Raw genomic sequence first — 18,173 nt, 5'->3', positions numbered from 1 at the left:
TGTTTAACAGCAGATGATGCTCTAGGCTAGTGTTTAACAGCAGATGATGCTCTAGACTAGTGTTTAACAGCAGATGACGCTCTAGGCTAGTGTTTAACAGCAGATGACGCTCTAGGCTAGTGTTTAACAGCAGATGATGCTCTAGGCTAGTGTTTAACAGCAGATGACGCTCTAGGCTAGTGTTTAACAGCAGATGACGCTCTAGGCTAGTGTTTAACAGTAGATGATGCTCTAGGCTAGTGTTTAACAGCAGATGATGCTTTAGGCTAGTGTTTAACAGCAGATGATGCTCTAGCCTAGTGTTTAACAGCTGATGACGCTCTAGGCTAGTGTTTAACAGCAGATGACGCTCTAGGCTAGTGTTTAACAGTAGATGATGCTCTAGGCTAGTGTTTAACAGTAGATGATGCTTTAGGCTAGTGTTTAACAGCAGATGATGCTCTAGGCTAGTGTTTAACAGCAGATGATGCTCTAGCCTAGTGTTTAACAGTAGATGACGCTCTAGGCTAGTGTTTAACAGCAGATGACGCTCTAGGCTAGTGTTTAACAGCAGATGACGCTCTAGGCTAGTGTTTAACAGCAGATGACGCTCTAGGCTAGTGTTTAACAGCAGACGGCGCTCTAGGCTAGTGTTTAACAGCAGATGATGCTCTAGGCTAGTGTTTAACAGCAGATGATGCTCTAAGCTAGTGTTTAACAGCAGATGACGCTCTAGCCTAGTGTTTGACAGCAGATGACGCTCTAGCCTAGTGTTTAACAGCTGATGACGCTCTAGGCTAGTGTTTAACAGCAGATGACGCTCTAGGCTAGTGTTTAACAGTAGATGATGCTCTAGGCTAGTGTTTAACAGTAGATGATGCTTTAGGCTAGTGTTTAACAGCAGATGACGCTCTAGGCTAGTGTTTAACAGCAGATGATGCTCTAGGCTAGTGTTTAACAGCAGATGATGCTCTAAGCTAGTGTTTAACAGCAGATGATGCTCTAGGCTAGTGTTTAACAGCAGATGATGCTCTAGACTAGTGTTTAACAGCAGATGACGCTCTAGGCTAGTGTTTAACAGTAGATGATGCTCTAAGCTAGTGTTTAACAGCAGATGATGCTCTAGACTAGTGTTTAACAGCAGATGACGCTCTAGGCTAGTGTTTAACAGCAGATGATGCTCTAGGCTAGTGTTTAACAGCAGATGATGCTCTAGACTAGTGTTTAACAGCAGATGACGCTCTAGGCTAGTGTTTAACAGCAGATGATGCTCTAGGCTAGTGTTTAACAGCAGATGATGCTCTAGGCTAGTGTTTAACAGCAGATGACGCTCTAGGCTAGTGTTTAACAGTAGATGATGCTCTAGGCTAGTGTTTAACAGCAGATGATGCTCTAGACTAGTGTTTAACAGCAGATGATGCTCTAGGCTAGTGTTTAACAGCAGATGATGCTCTAGGCTAGTGTTTAACAGCAGATGATGCTCTAGGCTAGTGTTTAACAGCAGATGACGCTCTAGGCTAGTGTTTAACAGCAGATGACGCTCTAGGCTAGTGTTTAACAGTAGATGATGCTCTAGGCTAGTGTTTAACAGTAGATGATGCTTTAGGCTAGTGTTTAACAGCAGATGATGCTCTAGGCTAGTGTTTAACAGCAGATGATGCTCTAGCCTAGTGTTTAACAGCTGATGACGCTCTAGGCTAGTGTTTAACAGCAGATGACGCTCTAGGCTAGTGTTTAACAGTAGATGATGCTCTAGGCTAGTGTTTAACAGTAGATGATGCTTTAGGCTAGTGTTTAACAGCAGATGATGCTCTAGGCTAGTGTTTAACAGCAGATGATGCTCTAGCCTAGTGTTTAACAGTAGATGACGCTCTAGGCTAGTGTTTAACAGCAGATGACGCTCTAGGCTAGTGTTTAACAGCAGACGGCACTCTAGGCTGATTTTTAACAGCAGATGACGCTCTAGGCTAGTGTTTAACAGCAGATGACGCTCTAGGCTAGTGTTTAACAGCAGATGGTGCTCTAGGCTAGTGTTTAACAGCAGATGGTGCTCTAGGCTAGTGTTTAACAGCAGATGATGCTCAAGGCTAGTGTTTAACAGCAGATGACGCTCTAGGCTAGTGTTTAACAGCAGATGACGCTCTAGGCTAGTGTTTAACAGCAGATGATGCTCTAGGCTAGTGTTTAACAGTAGATGACGCTCTAGGCTAGTGTTTAACAGTAGATGACGCTCTAGGCTAGTGTTTAACAGCAGATGACGCTCTAGGCTAGTGTTTAACAGCAGATGACGCTCTAGGCTAGTGTTTAACAGCAGATGACGCTCTAGGCTAGTGTTTAACAGCAGATGATGCTCTAGGCTAGTGTTTAACAGCAGATGACGCTCTAGGCTAGTGTTTAACAGCAGATGACGCTCTAGGCTAGTGTTTAACAGTAGATGACGCTCTAGGCTAGTGTTTAACAGCAGATGACTCTCTAGACTAGTGTTTAACAGCAGATGATGCTCTAGGCTAGTGTTTAACAGCAGATGATGCTCTAGGCTAGTGTTTAACAGCAGATGACGCTCTAGGCTAGTGTTTAACAGCAGATGATGCTCTAGGCTAGTGTTTAACAGCAGATGACACTCTAGGCTAGTGTTTAACAGCAGATGGCGCTCTAGGCTAGTGTTTAACAGCAGATGACTCTCTAGGCTAGTGTTTAACAGCAGATGATGCTCTAGGCTAGCGTTTAACAGCAGATGGCGCTCTAGGCTAATTTTTTCACAACGGATGGTGCTCTAGGCTAATTTAACAGCAGACAGCACTCTAGGCTAGTTTTTCCACAATGAATCACTAGTTTTTTTGGGCTAATGACTACTGTCATTTTCTCTCTTAAATGTCATTGACTCACATCTTAAATGTGTCATCTTTCATCGCAAATATGTATTAATTTTAACTTCATGCATTGTTCACGTGAAATGATAATCTCCATGCATTGTTTTCATTTCACGCAAAAGCAAAATAGATTTATTTAAATCAGGGGTGTCAAACGTACAAACGAATTTAATGCGGCCCGTGAGATGATTCTGTAAAGTATAAAAATGAGCTGCGATTATTCAATAAAAGAAACTGCTGTTCCGATTGTGTCCACTAGAGTCCAAACTGTTAATTTCAGATCCAGAAGCCTGAATCAGCGTCAGTTTGACAGCCATCTCAGAGAGAAAGACCTCATCTATACCGTCATACCACACTGAGGTGATCTCACGAGGAAACGTAACTATTTTACGCTTTGGCAGTTTAGTGGCTAATTCGTACGAGTTCAGTCGTATGAAGATGTACCATTTGAAAAAGGACCACCCAACCACACCCATAAACCCAACCGTCATTGGTAGATAAGCAAATCGTACAAAATTGTACGAATGAGATCGTATGAATTCCTACAAACTAGCCACTATGTTTGGAACCACATATCTCTGTGAGCAAGTTTTCCCTGTAATGAGCATAAATAAAAGAAAGCTCATGCACAAGCACTTGAATGACATCCTGAAACTGACTGCCAATCAGGATGTGATGCCTGATATTGATGCGCTGGTGAAAGCTAAGAGTCAAATAAACTATGCAGCCTTACTTGAAGTGCTGCATGAGACACCCTGATATAGTTCTACAGACATCCCATGTCTCCTGGAAGTTCTGGGAGTCTTCCACATATGCATAGAGACTCCCGGATGCCCGCAAACGAATGATAATCTCCAGGAAATCACAAATCTCAGCTCTCTCTCGCCCCCCCGCAAATATGTTGCGCACCCATCTTTCTCCCCAATTGTCTTCGCATACATCGATGCGCACTCCCCTGCCCCCCCCCCCCTCTTCAAATACATCACGAAACACCCCCCCCCCCCAACCACTCTACAAATACGTCGAGCTAAAACGAGTTTGACACCCCTGATTTAAGTAGTTAACTATTATTACCCATTTAAAAAATCTATTATTATGAAAGCAACACAATTACATCAAGCAGATCAAAGCACTTTATCCGAAAATTAAAACCTTGAAAATATTAGATTGAAATTCAAGCATCTTCGAGGATTCCTAGCAAGTCCTGCTCCTCCACATGAGGACAAGCACACACTCCTGGAGCCAGACAGTGTTAGGATCAGCGCTAGAGTAGTGTTGTGCATAGTGTACTGAACTCACGCTGCATTCGGTGATGTAGGTGGCGAGGTCTTGCTCCAGGATGCTCCTCTGCGTCTCAGAGGCTTTGAGCTCCACATCTTTCTGCTGGAGGACTGACTCCAGATCAGTCATTTTACGCTGAAACCGCGAGATCTCCTGCTCCATCTGAGCAGCCACAAACACAAGCACCAGGTCTAAATGCATTTTACAGCAGCACTCAGACAACGGCAATACAACCCTCTCCTCAATATATCAGAGTAGGAGATATTGTTGTTGAGTATTGTGATAACAATATTTCTAGAAAAATGCTATTTTTATTAGCTATGTTTTTAGATCATTCATTTATGTAATGATATTAAAATTCATTCATTCATTCAGAGCAAATACTGTCAGTCAGAGTAGCTGTTAGCTGTATCAGTTTGAATCGGACAGAAAATGGCACAGAGCACACAGCTGAAGCTCATGCCTGCTCTCTAAAATAAAACCTGACAAGTGTCTTTCACATATATTGGGGTTATAATCATGTGTAAGTAATATGAAACGTTCACGTATCTTCTGTGAGTTCATCATTTGAGATGTAGAACGCAGGGAAAGCATCCGCATAGAGAGACACTGCAGCGCTGCTGAGGATTGTTTACAGCGGTTTGACTGATGATGTGAATTTGTAGCTAAATTGTTAGCGGTGCCAAACAGCATTTCCTGTTGTTTACAACCTTGCTACAACATACCACTAACGCTAGATACTGTGCATGTAATAGATCAATTTGAACAAATAAAAACACTTACAGGTTGTGGCTCACAATCCACAACTTCGTTTATTACCGTACGTTCACACCAAAATCAGCGAGAGCGTCAAAGTAGCCGGAAATTATTTATTTTCAATGAGAGCCGGCGACGATAAGTGGCGTGGAGCAGCACGCCGTGTCTTCGCAGGTGTGGGCATCACGGAGAGTTGAAATCAAGTTAACTTTATGGTAATGAGCTATGACGCGGTTCGGTGGCAAGCAATCAGAATGAAGAAGTCCACCGCTTGAGGAGTTCAGAGAACACAGTCACTGTTAACTTTGGTTCCGACCACAGTTGTTCCCAAGGGTTTGATTATTGCGGTCGCGGGATTTCCAGTTATTTGCAATGTTTTCTTACAGGAACATGCATTAAATAAGTTACTGATGTGCATTAATGTTGTATATATTTTTCTTTAAAAAAGCGGGAATCTCATGCGACAGTACAAAACAGTATTGCTGCTTCAGGATATTTCAGACATATGGACATATTGTATAATCAAGTGGAGCAAAGCTCGGTGCACGCAACTTGATCTTCCATTGTTAAATGAATTTGATAAAATTTGTGCAACCTTATCACGCTAGAAAGCATGTTGTATGCAGGAATGTAACTGAAATGCTGCAACAGCCCCTGTATGAGATAAATGTAGCAAATTTTGATGCTATCGCCGCCGGAGCTGAAGGCAGACAGCGTTGTCTTCAGGGCGACCAGAGCGACCTGTGACGTTCTCACTGCCTTCGGTGTGAACGCACAGTTATGGTTGGAGCTGCTCCTTCTTTAAGGAGTTTTTAGCTGAATCCAGCACTGAACTGGGAGAGATTCTGGAAGTTCTCCTTTGTCAAATGCTAGAGCTATATCTGTTTTATAATTCTCTGGAACATAATCAAACTGTAAGCTCTTCTCTCTTTGTGTCGTGTCCTTTTGGAAGCCCAAACACAGAAACAGAGGAAGCTCAGTGAAAATAGCAGCGTTTGGACACCATTTTAGCTTTCTTTGCTATAACATTACCGCGCCTCTGGCCACGCCGCTTCACTGCGCATGGTGAATGCGCGTTTTTTGGTAATCCCCAAAATTTACTCGCTGTAGGCTTTGCCAAGCTAACTCTGTAAAAGCCAATGTCTCCCTTTGCATTGAACTTTGAGCGTCTTACATTCAGAGTTCACACAGCTACATTACACATCAAATACAGTTTAACATACGATCATAGTGGAGCACCCCTTTAATACATTTACCTTAAAAAGCCATTTATTTAACTTCATAGACCGATATAAAACATGTCTAAAGAGGGTTTTGATAAATATATGAACTTTATCAGATACTCATAATATAATAACCAGTGCAATTTTAAGTTTCAATAAGATATTCAGTGATTTAACTGATTATAATCCAAAAACAACTGAAGTAGATATATAATCATGATTTTATTTTTGAAAACTGCATTATTTTCATTTTAAATGTATGTGTTTAAATCAATTATCCTAATTGAAAGAGTTCCTTTAATATATATATATATATATATATATTTTTTTTTTTTATCATTACTGGACAAATTAATGTAACCAGTATCTGATCTACTTTGAATCAAGATCAGAACAAGTTTTGAATCAAAACTCAATTCAATAAGCAAAAGATTCGTCCCCATAATGATATGCGTCAATAACAAACCAACATGTGGAGATACTTTTGAAGCTTTTGTTTGCACAAACTAAGGGATGAGTTTGAATTATTTTAAGTGCAGCAATATTACTGCAGCCTCCGCCGCCTAGACTGCAGCTCTGCACAAGACATTTGGCCATAGGAGAAATGGTCGTGCCCAACTGAGCCTGGTTTCTCTCCAGGTTTTTTAATTCTTTACTTTCCCCAATTGGTGAAGTTTTTTCCCTCACCTCTGTCACTACTGGCTTGCATGGTTCAGGATCTGTAGAGCTGCGCATGGATGGATTTGCTCTTCAATATTTGGACTCTCAGTAGTGATTATTAAACCACACTGAACTGAGCTAAACTGAACTGAACTTAAACTTTGGAAACTGAACTACACCGTTTCAATTCACTATGATCTTTCATGTGAAGCTGCTTTGACACAATCTACATTGTAAAAGCGCTATACAAATAAAGGGGAATTTAACTGATATGCAATAACAATATTGCAGTTTATTGGTTGAGGCTTTATTCGTTGAGCGCTATCTGTCTGAGCTCTTACCTTGTGACATTTGTCTTGAGTGTCTTGCAGTTCTTTGCTTTTGAGGTGCAGTTTTTTTTCCATGGAGTTGGTCTTGGCAGGAGAGTTGAGTCCTGCGCCAACCGACCTGATCAAACAGACAACAACAAATCTATATCAGAAACGCAGCAGACACCGGGTAACCCTATTGGTTGTCCTGTTTTATCTGTTAAGTCGTGAAGCTTTGTTGTTTTTATGATCAAATAAAGCTAAATAATTATTTAACAACAAAAGTAATCATTCCAACATATTTAGTCAAAAATTGGTGCTTTTAACCAGTATTTATACACTACAAACACACACACTGATTTTGGTGGTTTATGAGGACTCTCCATAAGTCTTTATGTATTTTATATTGTACAAACTGTCGCGGTTGGTGTAGGGAAAAGACAAGGACTTTTTTAAACCATAAACGTACCAAAGCAGTCAAGCACGCAGATGCGGAGGCGTGGCTATCTTCATGTGAAAACATCAGCCCAGATGAGCGCAGTGAAGATACACGCAGTGAAGAGGAGATGTCTGATAACCAAGATGAGCAAATAACCGTGAAAAAAGCACGACTTGAGCAAGATTTTGAGCAGCATTTTGACCTGCACTATTAAAATGGTAAAATCTGCATCTGAGCAGGACTCTGACAGACAGTCGGTGCCCTTCGTCTTTCGTGCATTATGTTGTTATGAAATAACCTGCCATGAATTGGTGTTTGATGTACTGCGTGCTAATGATGTATGCATTACTTTCACGCTAAATATATCTGTTAATGTTACATTTTTAGTCGTGCGAGCCATGATCAATGGGTTGATGTGACTAAAATGAGCTCTTAAACAGCATGTGTATATGTATTTCCTGCAAATAAATAGCAAACTTTGCAAAATATGTGGGTCTTGTGTTTTATTGATGATGTCACCAGCGAATAGTTGACGTCGACTCGACGTTAATAACATAAAAGTCAACTTAGAAAAATCTGAAGTCGTTCAGGCCATACAACATACTAGACAAGACAGGACCATGCCCGTAGCCAGGGGGGGTTCCACGGCCAAAAGGTCCAGAATTTGTCCTTTTAATGAATGTAATTTAACATTATGGAATATATTTAATATATATTTAATATATTTATATTTAATATATAGTAATAAAGTGTAATTTTAAATAACTCTGGCCTGTAATTTGAATCCTATCGAGCCTCAAAGCCACAATAATGTGACTCGAGTCATGACACAACCCACTGAGTGGTAACATTTGAAACTTTGATGCAACATCCATACTGAGCACCGCTGTGGGTCAAAAAGAGCAAGAAAGGCAGAAAAGACAGGCAGCGGCGTCATTATCTCAAAATATTGACTGCCAAACGTTATTTAGTTCCTAACAGATGAAAATCTGTCTCTGTCCATGAGGTTCTAGGCTAACAGGCTGCATTAGCCGGGACGTCCTGTATATTTATTGACTTGTCCAGTACATGACCTCCCTTACCCTATGTTTGCCATTATTTTTTTTAAATAACTGTCCGATGAAGGCTTTAATGGCAAGCGGAGTCCTCAGCCGTCAGATGCCACTTCACAGCAAAAGGCGCTAATCCAATCATGTCTGTGTTTTTGAGGGTGTTTGCTCACTTCATTCGTTTTATTTGAAGAATTCATTATTATCGTTTTATTATTATTATTATTATTATTATTGTTTTAAGTATAATTTTTTATTGAAATGGCCAAATTGTGACTGAAGTTTTTTCACTTTAAAATTTTAACAGATTGCTATTTTTCCTAATGATATATGATTTAATAAATTTGTATTTTAAAAAATAGTCTTGTTTTAATTTTTCTTTCCTGAAATATTTTAGGAAATATTTTTAATTCATCAATAAGCGTGGTTATGATGACATCTGACTAGCTAATCCAGCAAAAGAAAAAGTACTGCTTAAAATGTGACTAAAATGCAGTGTTTAAATCTCATAGTTAAATGGAAACTGAGGCGTTTGACTGGAAAAAGGTCCACTTTTTGAGAAAAAAGAACCACCGCTTTCACCAGGCTGGCTACGGGCCTGAGGACTAGTGTCTAGACTCCGCCACCAAAACAAGAATCGACAAGACCGAAGTGGCAGAATCCTGACACAAACTGCTTATTATATGGCCTTTACCCTTTAAACCCAACACTCAAAGTGAAATTAAAAAAAATATATACAGTTTTCAACAGTTTTGAATTACGAGCACACAAGAAATGTCCTCATAAACCACAAGATTGTGTAATACCTACAATAGGTCATCCCCATGTCATTATATGCATCTGTGTCTTCATAAAACACCAAAACCGATAAACGCACACACACACCATGCACATGTAAAGTGTCTGCTCATCCTTTCCCATTCATTACACACTCCATTAGTTTCATGTGAATTCATTATTCATTCCAAACATGGGAACATCATATTTATGTCGTTCATTAATTAACAAGACATGAATTAGACGTGAAGGAACATCTGAAAAGCTCCACCAGGAACATCAGGATCTCCTCAATAACACTAACTGGAAGTGTCAGAAAAGCACAAATGAGCACAATCGAATGTGAACAACGGTCTAGATTTCAGAGATTAGATTGAAGGATATTTGCCATAACATAACTCCAGCAATTCAGCATGTTCTCCAGTTCAGCTCATTAACAGGGACAGATCGCTGTGACAATCATTGAGTTTGCGTCGTCTTTTATAATAATAATATAATGAATCTGTCTTGCTCAGAGATCTGGACTAAGATCTGTGTCTCCGCCATTAGACATCGGCTCATTACAGCTGAAAGTGCTGAGGAGGGAAACACACACACACACACACACAGCTAAACTGCTGATTATACCAGAACTCAAACTGAGCCGGAGGGAAATGAAAACACTGCTTGGTTTACATACACATTTGTTTGCATGTCAACTGGCACGTTTTAAGAGCAAGTTTAATGCAGTTTCCAAAGTTTTGCTCAGTCACAATCCCTCACTGAAACACTTTAATTAACCTGTGCTCTTTAACTGATGTATGTAATAAGGTCACGCAATAAAAAGAAGACATCGGGGGACATGGGGACATCAAACCACACACCACATGTTGATCAATCCTGTCTGCAAAAAGATGTGTCAACATGCAGCTAAAAATCTCCGTCAGATATATTGAAAGAATAGATCATATTCAGTATAATAGTAAAATAATTCAACATGAATTCTACTCAGCTGTCCCATAGCAGTATTTCATTTAGGTTATATTGGGTTTCATACATAATGCAGAATTGCAATTTTACATTCCACTCATTCATTGCATTTTTCTTCAGCTTAGTCCCTTGTTTAGCAGAGGTCACCACAGCGGAATGAACCGCCAACTATTCCAGCATATGTTTAAAGCAGCGGATGCCCTTCCAGCCGCAACCTAGCACTGAGTAACACCCATACACACTCATTCACACACACTCATACACTACAGTCAATTCAGTTGATCAATTCCCCTATAGCACACGTGTTTGGACTGTGGGGGAAACCGGAGCACCCGGAGGAAACCCATGCCAACACGGGGAGAACATGCAAACTCCACACAGAAACACCAACTGACCCATCCGAGACTCAAATCAGTGACCTTCTTGCTGTGAGACCATAGTGCCACCCATTTACATTGCAGTTAATCATATGTGCATGTATGTATATGTATAACAGAGTTGCCATTTTCCACCATTTTGTGCTTTAGCTCCAGAGGATGCCTTGAGGCTATCAGCCTCATGACTGGTTCATCATCAGTAAAGTGTCATCAGACCCACTATCCTGATCAAGTTACCTCAAGACGAATGGCTAACTGATCACAAGAACCCTTTTCTTAACAAAGAGCTTGTGTTTGACCTAGAGCTGCATTATTAATCGAAAAAAAGATTGCGATCTTAATTCGACCAGGGGTGTCCAAACTACGGCCCGTGGGCCATCTGCGGTCCTGTGGTCGTCGGCCCACGAGGCTTTTTATAAATATTAATAGAATCTGGCCCGCTACACAAAAATGAACGTAATTCTATAAATAACCACCGGGTGTCGCTATGACATGCCTTCAATTAGGCAGCAGTTCCTGTTATGACATAAAACGACCCGAACAAACTGAAGGAAACATAATTGATAATCACGTTTTGGCGAGTCATGGCACAACCAAGAAAAAGGAAAATCAACAGAGTGCTGGACATTTCAGTCACGCAAAGAATATTTCTTCACAGAGGTAAGCGGGAAATGTGTCTGTTTAATTTGCCAGGAATCAGTTGCAGTAATGAAGGAATATTATATTAAAAGACATTATGAAACAAAACATCAGGCCTTCAGCAAAAAGTAAAATAATCAGCTCAACAAGAGAAGTTTTTCCATGCTAACAATGTGCAAGAAAATTCTACACTGGCTAGTTATGAGGTAGCTTAGCTAATCGCACAGGAAACCCTTCAATGAGGGAGAATTTATAAGGGATTGTCTGATGAGTGTTGCAACTGTAATTTGCCCAGAGAAGATTTAAGATTTTAAAAACGCAAGTCTTTCTAGAGACAGTTGGACAATGAATTAAAATAATTCCATAATAATAATATACACGCACACATATATGCGTGTCTGTGTGATGTACGTAAAATTTGGCCCGGGACAACGTTATTTTTTTGCATCTGGCCTTCGGCCCAAAAACTTTGGACACCCCTGCCCTAGACGATCTTAATCCAGCATTTCTACGATTCTGCCAATCATATTTTCAGGTTCAGGAGAGAAGCAAACCCGGCCGCACAAGTCTTCACGTTGCGTGCACATCATTTAAATAATCATAATCATATCGCAATTTAGAGTTATGATTACGACTAGCATTTAATCTGTTTTTCTTTCATGGCGAACACAGAGTGTTATGCATGAGAATAAATGATTAACATTGTCAGTATAACTACTTTAGCCTAGATAATTCTGAAAATAATGCAAGAGGGAATCTGATAATGGCAAATGTCTGATTTTACCAATAGAAAAAAATAGACTAATAATGTTGTCAATGACAGATGACAAGCACACGTGTCAAACATAATAATTCAACATCAGAATTATTGAACATTAATGCACAGTCATCACTTTACTGTGCAATAATGACCAGGACAAATTTAAAGTCCGTTTAAGTCCGCTGTTCAAAGTCTATTCAAAATTTAGAATTGTAACCAACAGTAGACCTACACATAATATTATTATTGTTGTTTTACCATATGTTTGAGAAATAACAATAATAATAGCCCACTCATTTTAACCTTTATTTTACATCAATAGAATTGTGAGAAAATCCTGATCTTTATTTAAAGCAATATATATATATATATATATATATATATATATATATATATATATGATTCTCATTTTAGCCAGAATCGTGCAGCACTAGTTTTACCTCAGGAAATGGGGTTTTCAACTCCCATGCAAGACAGAGAATTGACTGACTTTGGTCGAAAACAGAGAATCAAAATCCTCTCTGAAATGTATAAACTCTCACCAAACATTAAAGTTCATCAGAGCATTCTCAAAACGATGATAGCAGACTTTTAATGAAATGTCATGTTAATGCTCTTGTATGACACATGAATCCTGTATACGTTAACAAAGCAGTAATCGTGCATAACCATTACGCTTTAATTAATCACTAATGGACCATTATGTGTGTGTTTTTTAGATGAATGAGTGAAACCCTTTCCCCTTCTTTCATTTCCTTTAATCACAGATATGTAAAATGTATCATGTTCATATTATAAACGTATGCTTAATACTATATGTCTAAGCACCATGGCTCATGTGAGCGAGTCGCGCCAAAGCTGCATGTGCTAACATAGGACTGTCACGCAGATCCACGGACAATGCCTTATTGATCCAGCTCTATTTTGATGGTTAAAACCCATCACCCCAAAACTCTCTAGACAGAGCAGAGTCGGACTTGGACATTAAGATGGGATGAGACCAGCCTTAAACTCCCCATCTTCCGTTTACTCTTCTTTCTTTTCTTTCCGTTGAGAGTCTAGTTAAGTTGCATCAGGAAACCAGTCAACACGATTGCAGTTTTAGCAGTCTCCAACTTGAACTACCGGACTTCACTTCATCAGCACCCTCAGAGACATCACTTCAACGACCAGCCAACCACCAGCGAACACACGTGGGAATCCAGCTCCACAGAGGGATTTGACCACATCACTAAGGAACACAAGTACATCTCCAGATCCATTGCTGAACTGGTGTATGATCTGCTAATCATGTTAAATGATAGCTAACCCTGTCACAGTGAGGTTGAATTGATTATTTGGTTAGTTTGGTTAGGTTTTACATCACATCTCTCCTAAACTCGTTGTTCACTTCTATTCCTTGTCTGCAGCCAGTGTAAACGTGTGTGTGTGTGTGTGTGTGTGTATGTAGTCAATAGAGTCTCTTTTGAATTGAAAGGAAAGTGGTCTGTGTATACTAATGAATCTATTGCCTTATACTTAGATCTTGTTACCCTGCTTAAATATCAAAGTGTTTTTACTTTAATTCGAATAGTAATATTCATTTTTGAGTCAACAGTACAGTCTGTTCAAACGAGCGCTGGACGATTCGTTTGTTCAGTTCAAAAGAGTTGATTCTTCTGAAGCCGCTTTAAATTCTGTTATATTCCCATTTGCATCCATTTCCCATTTAAGTTTAACACACTACATAATTGTGTATTATGTAAGCGTGGTCCTACAATATGCAAAATGTACACACACACACACACACACACAGTATAATACTCATAAACAAAGTGACTAGTGCTCCAATGCATTCTAACATGTACATCAACTCTAACAGGTTTGCAAATCACTGCTCCTGCCCCATTGACCCCGCCCCCAGTTTGTCATTGGTCAATTACACAAAGACTCCACCCACACTCACTCGAGTCAGAATCTGATGTCATCAGAGAGAGATCTTGTTTGTGGAAAGCACTGCAAAGTAAACACTCCACCAACAGATAAGTTGAGAACTCACAAAGGACATGAAGAGAGAAGGAAACACCTAAAAATAGAGAACCCAACGCCTACGAAAGCAAAAAAAATAAATAAAAAAGACATGAAGACCTCAGAACAAACCAACGAAGACAGCAAACAACTTGAGTTCCCACATGCATCATATGTCAGAGAGTCAGATCAGACTAAATGCTGTCTGACGGATGAATGTGTTACAAAAATAAGGATTGAAATCCCAGCCGCCGCCACACAATCACTACAGACTTTACTAACAGAGACAGAGGGAGAATAAAGCTGACAGAAATACTGCAGCGGTGGACGACTGAACCAATCACAGCGGCTCATGAATATCTGCTCTGACCGGCACGCTGACAGCTCGTCCACAGAGAAACAAACAACAGTCCCACTCACAGCGACACCTTTAGCTTGACTGAGAAACACAATAGGGTACCAAAGTGTTGTTGAAAGTTTCACTTGGTCATATCTGCAATGCACCCAGGGAGTAGAATATATAGTTCTCTGATCTAATTCAGGCTAATTGAGGCAGTCAAGGTGTGAAGAGTAATAAGAGGATAAACTCCAATTGAAATAAAGTCCTTGAAAAAATAGAAAGAATTGAAAGGATATTTGTTCACAAGACATTTGAGAACTGGACTTTGTAGCCAATATTGTCTGCTTCAAAATGATGCTAAAACCCTCTTGTTTACTTGCTTAAAGAAAACAACATGCTGAGTTAAATGGCGGCGTGGTGGCTCAGTGATTAGCACTGTGGCCTCACAGCATGAAGGTTGCTGGTTTGAATCCCGGCTGGGCATTTCTGTGTGGAGTTTGCATGTTCTCCCCGTGTTGGCGTGGGTTTCCACCGGGTGCTCAGGTATGCCCCAAAGTCCAAACACACGCGCTATAGGGGAATTGATCAACTAAATTGGTCGCAGTAAATGAGTATGTATAAGTGTTTCCCAGTACTGGGTTGCAGCAGAAAGGGCATCAGCTGTGTAAAACATATGCTGGAATAGTTGGTGGTTCATTCCGCTGTGGTGACCCTTGATGAATAAAAGGACGAAGTTGAAGGAAAATGAATGAAGTTGAATAAATTAAGTTTTCTAAAGCAGGTCACACACTGGATGCGATGCGACACGGTGACAGTTGAAAGTGACAGTTGTGACAGTTGAAAGACATGACAGTTGAAAGTATCGCACACCAGACGCACACATTCGCATGATATTTAAAATGAAACTATTCAGATGGCGCTCTGTGGCGCAGCAGAAATATGAACAGTCGTGACTGGGTGCCGCGGACAGCCGCCGACTTGCAGCGCCGGTGTGTGTACACTGAAAAAAAACTATGTTTAGAATTCTAAAATGCATGGCGCGACGCTTCTGGTGTGCGACGCGCTTAAGACACTGAAAAGCTCTAAGGCAGGGGTTTCAAACTGCTGGCCCGCGGGCCATTTACGGCCCGCCATCCTCCTCCCTCCGGCCCACAACTGACGTCAAAAATATAATGAGATTCAGCTGCCAACCCATACATATTTAAACCTTATCATTGTTGTGCAGTTGCATCTAGCTACTTGTGGTTTTGACCCGCCACCTAGTCAACATTTATAGTACTGCACTCAGATTAGTTTTACTTTCATTTTCTCTCAATGTACCGTCACGAGTAACACACATGCGTTTCATTCCTGTGTCTGATTTAAACGTTAATATATGTCCATAAGTGCTCTATTTTCACTAAAGCTCTATTTTTGTAAATATTCAAGGGTCGTTTGATTATCAATTTTATACCATCTGTGTTTTGTTGTACAAACACTTCTTGGCTTACACGTTATGCTGGTGGTGTAACAAATATGATAATTTTGCTAATATTTGATTCAAATGGTCTCATTTAACAGATTTTCCTCATATGCATATTAAGATGTGCATAAAAACTATGTACATTAGTAAAATTGTACTGTTAGCTGAATTAAACGTGTTAAAGTTAATGTGATTAAGTACATACTGTGCCCGCTTGGTTGTAGCTTTACAAAAACAGAAGATATTGAAAAGAACAATTGCCAGTAAAGTCACTAAATTTCCCCAAACTGCTTTCTGCTGTTCTTACGCTTTTGCACAATATAATTGGTTGGGACTAGGCATGGGACGATAACCGTTTTCAAGGTATAGCGCGGTTTGGAAAAGTCAAGGTTTTGAAACCACCATAATTTTCTGTAATACTGTTCATAAGGTATGTGTAAGACTTTTTATTTGCATTTTTTAGTATCAGTATCTTCAGCACAAAAAAAAAAAATCTCCAAAGATGGTGTTTTAAATTGTAAAGAAATCTGTGTTTAGAAACTAATGAAGACAGCATTAGTCTATGATTCATCTGAATTATTTAGCCTGACATGTTTACTGTTACAAAATATTATAAATGTTTAAAAAATAAAATATGGTCAACGCCAATAGCCTAGTGGTTAAGTGTGCAGACATATAGCACCATGGTGCTCACGGCGACCCGAGTTTGATTCCCAGCTCGAAGTCCTTTGCCGACCCTTCCCCTCTTTCTTCTCCCAACTATTTCCTGTCAATCCTCTGCACTATTCTATCCATTAAAGGTTAAAAACCCCTAAAAAATAAAACAAAAATTTTAAAAAATAATAAAATATGTTGTTTTCAAAGGGGAAAAAAGTTCTTGTTTATTACCCAGACATTTAAAAAGAATCTATTTTAGAGCAGTGATCACAATACTGTGATACCGTGAAACTGTGATATTTTTATCCAAGGTTATCATACCATCAGAATCTTATACTGGCCCATGCCTAGTTGGGATGAAATAATATTTATTATGTCTATTATTTATAGTATTTTTAACAATTAAAACTCCCCCTTCAATATATACAACAAGAAACACAAAGCTGGAGTTTTGACTGCATGTACTGTGTAAGAATGACTGAGTGTGTGTCTAATGCTCGGCTATACACACAACAACCACAGATATACTTCAGCAGCTGATGTGTGATGCGATAAACATGCTGATTTGCATTATCACTGGTGACAGGTAATGCTAGAAATATAAACGTCATGTCTGTTGTCTCTAAGATGCATCAATTATGTCAGGTTTCCACTTTCTTCTTGTGCTTGAATGTTAAAGCGGCCCTCCTATGAATTGTCATTCACTGAAATGGCCCACCGCCAATTTGAGTTAGCGACCCCTGCTCTATGGTTCATACGTAAGGAGGTGTGAACACTCATTATTAAAGCAGACATTCTTTTCTTTGCTTTCAGCTGCATCTTCTGAATATTGCTTCAATGCAGCTTTACTGTTATAAACATCAAAATCAGAACACTATTTAGTGAAAACAATAGTGGAAGCTCTTTATCAAGTATGTTCTTGGTCTTTCTGTAGTACTGATTACATCAAGTCTCAACAATAATACATAAACCTGACATTATATTATTATGCAAAGGTTTAGCAACTGCTTAGCATCAACAGTCCAATGTGTGTGTGTGTGTGTGTGTGTGTGTGTGTGTGTTTATGTGCTCTCTGAAGAGCTGTGTATAATTGCACCACTAACTCCAATGTCAAGGACTTGATTCCCCCAGAAGTGCATGCACTGATAAAAATATATTCCTTCCATGCAATGTAAGCACTCTTGATAAAAGCATCTGCCAAAAGCCAGTCTTGGTACCAAGAAGAGAGGAAAAAAATCCCATTAATTTCCTCCACAGAGAACTGTGTAATGTTCAGACTCCAGGATTCACAGTGAGGATTCCAGTCAGCCTTATTTTATGATCATCAATCACGTCTGAAAGCCTGGTGCATACACTAAACAACCAATAATCCTGGAGAGAGACCATAATCAGAGAAAAAGGCGCTGTTACCATGGAAACAGAATAAAGGCTCGGTGGTGGCCACCCAGTCCCATGATGCATTGCGATTGAGGTAATCAAATCAGTTTGGCTAAACTCACAAAACTGCTCATCTTACATATAAATATATTTACAAAACTGTTTTTACACAAGTTTGTTTACACTCCCTGACAAAAGTCTTGTTGTCTATCCAAGTTTTAGGAACAACAAACAATAACTGGA

The 18,173-nt window shown here is 39.6% G+C and overlaps 1 protein-coding gene across 4 annotated transcripts in view; it reads right to left on the bottom strand.

The window, feature by feature from the left end:
- Positions 1 to 18,173, bottom strand: part of cita (citron rho-interacting serine/threonine kinase a) — a 187,500-nt gene that overhangs the window by 103,374 nt on the left and 65,953 nt on the right. For all 4 annotated transcript variants that reach the window (XM_056457208.1, XM_056457210.1, XM_056457209.1 and 1 more), the window contains exons 11-12: positions 7,111 to 7,216; positions 4,149 to 4,292 (exon numbers count right to left, since the gene is read on the bottom strand). In XM_056457208.1, coding sequence (XP_056313183.1) covers positions 4,149 to 4,292; positions 7,111 to 7,216 — 250 coding nt within the window. The remainder of the gene's footprint in view (positions 1 to 4,148; positions 4,293 to 7,110; positions 7,217 to 18,173) is intronic.

The sequence above is a fragment of the Danio aesculapii genome, chromosome 5 (genome assembly GCF_903798145.1).
Source record: "Danio aesculapii chromosome 5, fDanAes4.1, whole genome shotgun sequence".
NCBI classification, from domain to species: Eukaryota; Metazoa; Chordata; class Actinopteri; order Cypriniformes; family Danionidae; genus Danio; species Danio aesculapii.
The sequence above is the reverse complement of the archived record's forward strand: the minus strand, read 5'-3'. Positions and strand labels throughout refer to the sequence as shown.